At 42.1% G+C, this 10,801-nt stretch overlaps 1 protein-coding gene across 3 annotated transcripts; it reads right to left on the bottom strand.

Moving 5' to 3' along the window:
- Window positions 1–1,155: 1,155 nt before the first annotated feature.
- LOC119281894 (ubiquitin carboxyl-terminal hydrolase 21-like) lies at window positions 1,156–5,886 on the bottom strand. 3 transcript variants are annotated; one of them, XM_037562299.1, is made up of 13 exons: window positions 5,584–5,886; window positions 5,116–5,262; window positions 4,914–4,985; window positions 4,642–4,722; window positions 4,434–4,557; window positions 4,228–4,332; window positions 3,246–3,406; window positions 2,834–3,154; window positions 2,638–2,757; window positions 2,233–2,575; window positions 1,918–2,007; window positions 1,640–1,676; window positions 1,156–1,546 (listed from the first exon to the last, which is right to left on the bottom strand). In XM_037562299.1, exons 1-13 carry the CDS (start codon window positions 5,842–5,844, stop codon window positions 1,540–1,542), a joined length of 1,869 nt encoding a protein of 622 aa, XP_037418196.1. In that variant the 5' UTR covers window positions 5,845–5,886; the 3' UTR covers window positions 1,156–1,539. The 3 variants fall into 3 exon arrangements, with proteins under 3 accessions (XP_037418196.1, XP_037418197.1, XP_037418198.1); XM_037562300.1 differs by lacking the exon at window positions 1,640–1,676; XM_037562301.1 differs by lacking the exon at window positions 1,640–1,676 and having other exon boundaries at window positions 1,491–1,603.
- Between the last annotated feature and the right edge of the window lie 4,915 nt (window positions 5,887–10,801).

Raw genomic sequence — 10,801 nt, 5'->3', positions numbered from 1 at the left:
ACCGCGGAACAAAACGGGCGCTCGCAGCAGCGTCTGCTAGGCCGGCCCATGAACTCGCATCGCACCGCTAGAAAAGACCCGAGAAAATGGTTTTTCAAGTGGAATCAATCTCGCGCGGTCGCACTCCCGTGCGCGTCCAGCTAACCACTCGAGCTACTACATGCTAGTGACTATTTATATCGCGGGCCTTTTAAGAACAATACTAGACACACTATTTATTGCACAAAACGTGATTTTCTTTTAAATGTGAACCAGAAATTTGATAGCTCATGGGTTTCAAAACAAAGTTCATGAACATGCAAAAAAAAGTTCAAATGTTATGAAAAAACCCACAAATTCGAGAACAATTCATCAATTTGAAAAAAAAAGTTGAAAAAATTCCGTGAGTTTGAAAAAAGATTTTGTTAAAAGTTCATCGATTGTGAAAAAAAGTTCATCAATTCTGAAAAAAGTTCCCAAATTTGAAAAAAGTTCATCGAACTTGAAAAAAAGTTCGTCAATTATGGAAAATGTTCACAAATTTGAAAAAAAAACTCAATTTAGGAAATGTTCATTGAATTTTAGAAAAAGTTCAACGATTATGAAAAAAAATGTTCATCGATTCTGAAAAAAGTTCACAAATTTGGAAAAAGTTCATTGATTTTAGAAAATTTTAAAAAAGAAAAAAAACGAAAATAAAAGACAAGAATAGGAAAAAAGAAAGATTTGCTCGTGATTTGAACCCAACCAACCCTCCATTTGTGATTTTACGTTCTCCTCAGTTTTACGTTGCTGTAGCGATGCTCTGCCATTTGAAGCGTTTATCTGAATTTTATCAACAGAATCTCCTTCCAGATAATACTGGAGTGGCATTATTAGCATAGCACGGCTGGTTTTCTCCATGGACTTGCGTTGATGATCTCATGTCTCTGCAGGACTTGACGTCTCTTAAGAGCAATGGCTGGGCAAACTTGGAAGATCTCTCTCTTCTACCATGCAAAAAAAAAGAGATCTCTCTCTTCTACAGTCAGGCCTTACATGGTAACAGATTAGTATTGGCTTTGCATGCCCGGTGGATCTGTTCAAGAGTCCATAGGAATCTTAAAACTTAAACTCGGTAGAGAAAAAAGAAGCTGCACTGCTAAAGTCGTGCTAGCATTTGCATATATGTTTCGTCTTTCGTGGGACCTGTGCTACCAAAGAAAAGACTTTGCTTTGTGATGACCATTTCATACCAATATGGTTGTCCTTGCAGTATGTAAAGCTGGAAGTTACTAGCAAATACATCAAACCAAACTATGTTGGCAGCAGGGCTCAGGTGGAAATCTTTGCTACAAGTGCCCAAAAATGCACTGTCACTGGTCTATTTCTGCACTACTAAACACCTTGCTTACGGTAATTAGCTACGCACTTAAGCAGATTATATAGATGATTCGCTGTTCCCTTCTGCCTCAGCTTTCTCCTGGCCCTCTCCCTCAGTCTTCTTTGTGCCGCCACTCATCTTCTTTGCACTCATCTGCAGACTAGGTTCTCATCCGTTTCCTTGCTCTGGTCGCCGCTTCACCATCTACAAGCCGTACAAAGGCATCTCATAGTCAGATTGAGACGAAACTAACACCTCAATCTGTTAAGAAAAAAAATATTAATCTCATCATGTTACCCCTTTTCTTGCGCTGAAAGCTTAAGGAACATATTACCTAGTACAAGACATAAATATTTCATCAGCCTTTTCCTTTCACAAATGCTAAAAAACTTTTAAAAATAATGTATTTCCAGTTGATAAAAGGGAGACTGAAGGCTCCTTTCCTCATATGAGCTCATATGACAAAAACAGTTCTCTAAGAACTTGGAAGCCAGATAACAACCCACCCATCCCTAAACGTTGTCGAGAAAATCAAAAAAGGGTTGGAATCTAAATGAACTTAGTACTGTACTCACCATTAACAATGCGGTCGGAGTTGGAGCCTATCAGTCTGATCCTTGAAGTGCCAGCAGGAGAATCACATAAGCCCATCTTCTCGTCTTCTTCTATAAAAAGAGACAAGCCCCATCAAATGTCAGCCAGCCACCAGCACGACGTACAAACTCATAGAAAGTAGTATATTGTTGTTGCTTTTTGACAAAAATAACAGCATTGCATTTCAATGGTTACATGGAAACTTAGTACCACGAAAAACAACAGCATTACATTTCATTAATTAAATGCAGAAAATATTGTGGGGTGGGCCACTTGTGTGAGTAAATCATACTTACCATGCGATGTCAAGTTTTCAGGACAGCAGTAGTCGTCTTCATTTTTATGTGATGATGACTGGAGTAAGTTGCAGCTTCTCCCATTCTCTTGTGATGACCCTCCATGGGAGCCTGCATCATGTTGTTCGATACACTCATTGTCACTCTCACTGCTAGTGTAGCTGCCAGATTTCGAGGCACCATCTTCATCTAATCCTTTGCCCGCCAATTCTCCAAAATAATCTGACAGCAGCATTTCCTTGTTCTGATGTAATGTAGAGAACCATGAGGATTCACCCTTCTTGACGTAGAACAGCATATATGCTTCCATCTGTAGAAGTTTGTCCTGGCTCATTTTCACAACCTGCACTGTGGAAGGTTAGATACAGGTAGGTCAAAATAGGTTACCAAAAGTAAAGAGATTACCTTATCATCGTTTAGAAGAAACCAATCAATTTCAGATGAACGGACATAACACACGTAGTGACCTCTGGCAGTTTCACCAAAATGCTGCACAATTCCGTACAGATCATATGTATGAGGTTCCTGCAACAACAGTGCACATCAGCAAAATACTTGAGTGTTCAGGAAATATGATCAAGTTATGAGAAACTGGACTCACATCATCCGTGCAGCTCATGAAAGGCTTTAAGTCCAGCTCAAACGGGTAATTCACCATGTGATCAATTTTAGATATATCCCCCCCAAAATTTTGAAACCGTTTGAGCTGGATTACAAGAACTTTTGGAGCCCGCTCCACCTTCAGGCACTTTTCCATGTTCACACGAGTTTTGCATCCATCACAAAGATAATCTTCAATCACCTCAATTCTTGTAAAAGCTGATAGTAAGTCTGTGATATTCCCCATCTGATTCACCTCCAGGTTAAGGTCAAGGAAAGACTCCAAACGGTCTGAGAAACGACCGCAATTTGGGCAATTTAACTGACAAAACGAAAAGCATTTGAGTCAATATTAATCACTGACCAAGTCAAAAGATACTGATGTAACTGGTAGCGAGGATCAACAAACACACCTGGCTCTTCTGTTCGCCCCCAAAAAATTCATTGACAATAGAAGAGGGTTCCTTGGATTTAGAACTGGGAGTGACAGTTACCATGTCTAATTTATCAAGCAAGCAGCGGAGGAACTCATGTGCATCTTGGTGTTGTCCCCGCTTGAAACCTCGAAATATTACTGCCAACCATTTTGTGGCAAACTAAGTTCAGTACATAATCACAGGGATGTCTCAAGTTTGCAATAGTAACAAGAAATGAGTTAAATACACACAATATAGCTAAACAAGAGTTGAATCTTTTGATAATATAAGCAGCCAATGAAGTATACATAGAATAGAACTTGAGAATTGGTAGTTAATGGAAGACCTGCTGAACATTTCAAATTTGAGAATTGGTCGTTAATGGAAGATGATTACAAACCCACGGCTCACAAGCATGGGTCCGCTCACTTCCTTTTCCCACCATAACTAGAAGTCTGGCAACAGATTTGAAGGTTTGGTGCAAGAAGAAAAAGCCTCTACATTTTTTTTCGAAAAAGAGGGCATCCCCCGGCCTCTGCATCAGAGAGATGCATGCGGCCAATTTATTAATAAGTAAGCAGTTCAAACATAGTCTCCAAGTCTCCGCAAGCAAAAGGGCTCACGAAGAGCAATATAAAAAAAGGAAAAGAAAACGGGATAGCCACAACCGGCGGAATAAATATAGATAGGAAAAAGCCTCTACATAACCAGCTACATGAGATAGAGAAGCAAATTACAGAGATTCAGTATCAGATCCCTCAAATACAAGATCACAATAAAGAAGAGAAGCTCATCAAACAGTATGAGAGCATTATGTCCAAGTTAACTCAATTTCTCAAGAAAAGGGCACTGGGCAGCACATAGAGATAGAAATACAAAGTTCTTTCATATGGCGGCCATCAAAAGAAGGAAGAACAAGATTGTAAGTATCAAAACTGGTCATCTCAGGAATTTTAAAGGTGAGTTTCAAAAAACATACACTTCAGGCGTTTGATGAACTTTCTGGGATATAGCACATTTCCCGAATGTCTGATAACTTCAGAAGCATGGTGTCGAATGAAACAGTAGCAGCAGAATTCATCAGCTACAGAAAACAAAAATAAAACCATTGAGAACACAATGGTTGAGGATGCTCAGTGGTAGGTAAAATAGAAGAATAACAGTAGGTTGAATTAGATGACTTACAAGGACAGTCACCTAGATGAGGATGCTTCAGAAGTTTCAATACAAACGGCACTAAGTGAACCACGCACTGAAGAACGCAATTGAGGAAACACGTCCAATTCTCAGGATTACTCAGCGAAGCAGCCTATGAAATCAAAGCAAACAATAAAACAGACGCACATTAACTTGATCTGAGAGTAATGAAAGCATCACATGCATGAAAATATACCATGGGGAAGTCGTTCTTCGCACGGATCAGTTTGTACCGCGAACAACACCGAGTTCGTACAAGGTTTTCGTTGAGAGAATCCTACGGCATAAGACAGAAGTGGAAGATACCCAAGTCAAACAGACTAAGGTATCAAAATATCACAAGTGCAAACAATGAAATGTCATGCATGTTTGGATGATAGTGTAAAATGAATTACTTCAATATCTTGTCATTATCAGGAATATTAGTACACAGTCATTATATATACAAAATAAACATAGTGTGCTTACCAAGAGAGTCTGAGTATACGGCACAGATGGTCCAAATGGGTTGCCAGAGTATACATGACTTGGGTAACCATCCTGGTGAACAAGCAGAACAGAAATGTTATCGATGTACTAAATTTCACACAGCATGAACTTGTGAGATAGAGTGTGCATGTGCCACACTACACAAAAATGGTACATCAAAATGGTATTGCCAGATGATCACCTCATATATCTCATTTGCTGGAGCTGGACCCAAAACCTGAAAGGGATTTTGGTCTTGACAGGGCTTGTCCTCATTTGCTGGACCGGGAACCTGGAAGGGATCTTTGTCTTGCGATGTCTCCTCGTGTCCCTTGAATGGAGCCGGGCCCTGCATTTTGAGTACCGCTTAGAATGAAGCTAACATATGCCAAATTGAGAGGTCATATATTAATTAATTTGGGGAAACCAAAACATTGGAATCGCAAAGTATCTATTTTTTATTTTTTATTAGGAGTATATGAGCGGCCAAGCACGCCCAGCTGGCAGCAAGGCGATGAAACAAAAAAAAAAGATATTCATGCGCCTAAGCTGCGGCGGGGAATTACACGAAACTGCACGGGTGATTGTCGAATAGAACAGGATTAAATAAGACGCGAATCAAACATGAACTAAACTAAACGCACGTCAAAACGACCACACAATTACCTACCGATTCGAGCGGATCGGGCAGCGCCGCGGCGGGCACCAGCTGCTCGTCCTCCTCCTTCTCCACCTGCAGCTGCGACGGCAGCATTGGAGCGACGATAGGATTTTCCTCCGGGTCCTCCCCCTCCTTATCCTCCTCCCGCGGCGGCGGCAGCAGCGACAGTGCCGTTGGCTCGAAGAGGACGTCCGCGGACAGGGTAGGCTCCTCCTCCGGGTGCGGCGTTGGCGAGACGACGGTGGTGGGCTCGCCGTCGTCCGCAGCCATGGATGTTAGCTAGGGTTTTGCGGGGGGTTAGGGGTGGTGCGCGCGGTGGGTGGGGGTGGGCGGAGTGCGGAGGGGAGGCAAGTCTGAATGCGCTGGGTCTGTGCGCGCAGGCGTAGTCGCGGAAGAAATCGGACCCGACGCGCGCGGTCGGACCCTTCCCCGGTCCCTGGTGGCCTGGCCGGGTCACTCGGGTTCTCTTTCTCGTCGCGTCGTCTTCGTCCTTGTTGCTCGCGTTTGGGTCGACTCCAGCTTTCCTATTTTTGTTCCAAAAAAATGCAAGAATTTTTAGTTGGGCGTTCGGACTGTGTCTCTTTCACGTGCCGAGCCACGGTTGGCTAGCCACGCACTAGTACTTCCTCCATTTGGAATTACTTGTCTCGGAAATGGATGTATCGAGAAAATAAAAAACAGAGATTTAGTTGTAGCCAGATCAGAGCACCCGGTCGCATTACGAAACGGGACTAATGTCCATCAGTCCCGATTCAAGCAGCTAGGACACTTGTCGCGGCTCGGAATCCATCAGTCCCGGTTTGAATGGGACCTTTAGTCCCGTTTGGTGACACCAACCGGAACTAAAGGGGTTGCGTCAGGAGCGAGACCCTTTTGTCCCAGTTGGTGTCTCCAACCGTAACTAAAGGGCAGTATTCAGTCCCGGTTTTAGACATCAATCGGCACTAAAATGCCTATATATACCCCTGCCCTTGCCCGTCTTCTCCTCTGTTTATTCCTCACAGAAGGTGGGAGATGTGTGCTACTTTGTTTTCCATTCCTATGCACATGAGGTGTGCGAGGAAATGCGTGAGAGCATGATGCCAATTGAGATCACACAAAACATACATGATATGAGGTGCCCGAGCCACATTTAAGATTTCTCCTCTGTTCTTCCTCCAAGCCCATCCCCGTCCCCGTCCTCACTGCCGTCGATCGCTCGCGCCGATCGTCGCCGGCACCACCGTGGTGAGCCTCTTGTTCTTATCTTTTTTTAAAGAAATTTTTTTACTTGTATGATTTAGATAGCTACTTGTATAATTTTCTTACTTGTATTATTGTTTGTTATTATATAGTGACATGGTTTTGATATCCGCTCTCGTCCGGTCTATGATTTAGATGTGGTATATTATCTTTTATAACTATTTGTTTCATTTAGTGTTTATGACAATTATGCCTACCAATTTAACATAGATGTTTTATCTAGGAGGTATGTGAACCGGAAATTCCAACCGACCCTATTGTCGAGAGGTTATATTTAGTTGAAAAGGAAATAATTATTTGAAAGCAAAATTTACAAATATTGAATTAGAGAAGATGAAATTGGAGTTGCATGTTGCCAATGTCGTCGATCTATACAAGATCCAGATGGATGCAATGCGCTTGAAGATTAGAAAATATGCCATTGATAAAGAGGTTTGATATCATTACGTTGTTGGATCAATTGTTACCTTAGTTGCGATTTTGATCGCATTTGTTGTTGCATTTAAATGTTTCACATAATTGTATATTGTTTTATGAGAACTATGTATGAACTTTATGTATTTATTTTTGCAGTAATAACATTTGATCACTACTGTACTTTGGTTTTAATGTGATAATGAACTTGTATTAATTTGGCCATTTCTCTATTCATGATGTTTTGTAATGGTTTTTAATATACTTAATTATATAACGCAGATGAACCGGCAATGGATGTACGGTGACCGACGCACTTCCGAGTACATTACGGGCCTGCATAATTTTATCGATGTGGCTAAGGCAAACGGTATGAATGGTTTTATGTGTTGTCCATGTGTTATCTGTGAGAATGGCAAGGATTACTCTTTCTCGAAAATCCTTCACTTCCACCTGCTTAAGTCCGGTTTCATGCCCCACTATAATTGTTGGACCAAGCACGGAGAAAGAGGGGTTATGATGAAAGACAACGAAGAAGAAGAGGATGATGACAACTATGCTATGTTCCCTAAATACGGTGATACTGCAATGGGGGGAGCTAAAGATCAAGAGGCACCAGATGTGCCCGCTGATGATCTTCGCCGGGTAATTGCTGATGCACAGAGAGAATGCAAAAGTGAAAAGGAGAAGTTGAAGTTCGATCCCATGTAAGAAGATAAAAAACGGTTGTACGCAAATTGCGAAGATGGCAACGCAAAGCTCGGTACCACACTGGAATTGCTGCAATGGAAGGCAGAGAATGGTTTATCTGATAAGGGATTTGAGAAGCTACTGAAAATAATGAAGAAGAAGCTTTCAAAGGATAACGAATTGCCTGACAGTACGTACGAAGCAAAGAAGGTTCTCTGCCCTCTAGGAATAGAGGTGTAGAAGATACATGCATGCCCTAATTGTTGGAAATATGCCCTAGAGGCAATAATAAAATTGTTATTATTATATTTCCTTATTCATGATAATTGTCTATTGTTCATGCTATAATTGTATTAATCGAAAACCGTAATACATGTGTGAATACATAGACCACAATATGTCTCTAGTGAGCCTCTAGTTGACTAGCCTGTTGATCAATAGATGGTTGTGGTTTCCTGACCATGGACATTAGATGTCGTTGGTAATGGGATCACATCATTAGGAGAATGATGTAATGGACAAGACCCAATCCTAAGCATAGCACAAGATCATGTAGTTTGTTCGCTAGGGATTTTCTAATGTCAAGTGTCATTTCCTTAGACCATGAGATTGTGCAACTCCCGGATACCGTAGGAATGCTTTGGGTGTATCAAACGTCACAACGTAACTGGATGACTATAAAGGTGCACTACAGGTATCTCTGAAAGTGTCTGTTGGGCTGGCACGAATCGAGACTGGGATTTGTCACTCCGTATGACGAAGAGGTATCTCTAGGCCCACTCGGTAATGCATAATCATGATGAGCTCAATGTGACTAAGGAGTTAGTCACGGGATCATGTGTTACGAAACGAGTAAAGAGACTTGTCGGTAACGAGATTGAACAAGGTATGGGGATACCGACGATCGAATCTCGGGCAAGTAACATACCGATAGACAAAGGGAATTGTATACGGGATTGATTGAATCCCCGACATCGTGGTTCATTCGATGAGATCATTGTGGAACATGTGGGAGACAATATGGGTATCCAGATCCCGCTATTGGTTATTGGCCAGAGAGGTGTCTCGGTCATGTCTGCATGGTTCCCGAACCCATAGGGTCTACACACTTAAGGTTCAGTGACACTAGAGTTGTAATGGGAATAGTATGTGGTTACCGAAGGTTGTTCGGAGTCCCAAATGAGATCTCGGACGTGACGAGGAACTCCGGAATGGTCCGGAGGTGAAGATCGATATATTGGACGAAGGGTATTGAAGTCCGGAATTGTTCCGGGAGTACCGGGTGACGACCAGCGTGACGGAAAGGAGTTTCGGAGGCCCCAACAAGCATTGGGGGGCCTTATGGACCAAGGGGAGGGTGCACATCAGCCCACTAAGTGGTTGTGTGCCCCTCCCACCCCATATCACGTAACCTAGAGAGGTGGGGGCGCCTCCCCTAGGGCAGCCGCCCCTCCCGGCTTGGGGGGCAAGTTTCCTAGGGGTGGGGGTGATGTCTACTACACAACCTTCGTATTGTAGACGTTGTTGGGCCTCCAAGTGCAGATGTTTGTAGGACAGCAGCAAATTTCCCTCAAGTGGATGACCTAAGGTTTATCAATCCGTGGGAGGCATAGGATGAGAATGGTCTCTCTCAAACAACCCTGCAACCAAATAATAAAGACTCTCTTGTGTCCCCAACACACCCAATACAATGGTAAATTGTATAGGTGCACTAGTTCGGTGAAGAGATGGTGATACAAGTGCAATATGGATGGTAGATATAGGTTTTTGTAATCTGAAATTATAAAAATAGCAAGGTAACAAGTAATAAAAGTGAGCGAAAACGGTATTGCAATGCTTGGAAACAAGGCCTAAGGTTCATACCTTCACTAGTGCAAATTCTCTCAACAATAATAACATAATTGGATCATATAACTATCCCTCAACATTCAACAAAGAGTCACTCCAAAGTCACTAATAGCGGAGAACAAACGAAGAGATTATTGTAGGGTATGAAACCACCTCAAAGTTATCCTTTCTATTCGATCTATTCAAGAGTCCGTAGTAAAATAACACGAAGCTATTCTTTTCGTTCGATCTATCATAGAGTTCGTACTAGAATAATACCTTAAGACACAAATCAACCAAACCCTAATGTCACCTAGATACTATTGGAAATATGCCCTAGAGGCAATAATAAAATGATTATTATTATATTTCCTTGTTCATGATAATTGTCTATTATTCATGCTATAATTGTGTTATCCAGAAATCGTAATACATGTGTGAATACATAGACCACAACATGTCCCTAGTGAGCCTCTAGTTGAATAGCTCGTTGATCAACAGATAGTCATGGTCTCCTGACTATGGACATTGGATGTCATTGATAACGGGATCACATCATTAGGAGAATGATGTGATGGACAAGACCCAATCCTAAGCATAGCACAAGATCGTGTAATTCGTTTGCTAGAGCTTTTCCAATGTCAAGTATCATTTCCTTAGACCATGAGATCGTGTAACTTCCGAATACCGTAGGAGTACTTTGGGTGTACCAAACATCACAACGTAACTGGGTGACTATAAAGGTATGCTACATGTATCCCCAAAAGCGTCTGTTGGGTTGACACGGATCAAGACTGGGATTTTTCACTCCGTATGACGGAGAGGTATCTCTGGGCCCACTCGGTAATGCATCATAATAATGAGCTCAATGTGACTAAGTGGTTAGTAACGGGATCATGCATTACGTTACGAGTAAAGTGACTTGCCGGTAACGAGATTGAATGAGGTATTGGGATACCGATGATCGGATCTCGGGCAAGTAACGTACCGATTGGCAAAGGGAATTTGTATACGGGATTGCTTGAATCCTTGACATTGTGGTTCATCCGATGAG

This window comes from Triticum dicoccoides, chromosome 3B, assembly GCF_002162155.2.
Source record: "Triticum dicoccoides isolate Atlit2015 ecotype Zavitan chromosome 3B, WEW_v2.0, whole genome shotgun sequence".
Classification (NCBI taxonomy): Eukaryota; Viridiplantae; Streptophyta; class Magnoliopsida; order Poales; family Poaceae; genus Triticum; species Triticum dicoccoides.
This window is presented reverse-complemented; position numbering and strand designations above follow the sequence as displayed.

Excerpts from the sequence above, each read along its gene's own strand:
- LOC119281894 (XM_037562299.1), bottom strand. The coding sequence starts at position 5,844 with ATGGCTGCGGACGACGGCGAGCCCACCACCGTCGTCTCGCCAACGCCG. Across the intron at positions 5,263-5,583 it reads TGCCCGATCCGCTCGAATCG|GGCCCGGCTCCATTCAAGGG; the intron begins GTAGGTAATTGT and ends CTCAAAATGCAG. Across the intron at positions 2,576-2,637 it reads TTCTTCTAAACGATGATAAG|GTTGTGAAAATGAGCCAGGA; the intron begins GTAATCTCTTTA and ends TCCACAGTGCAG.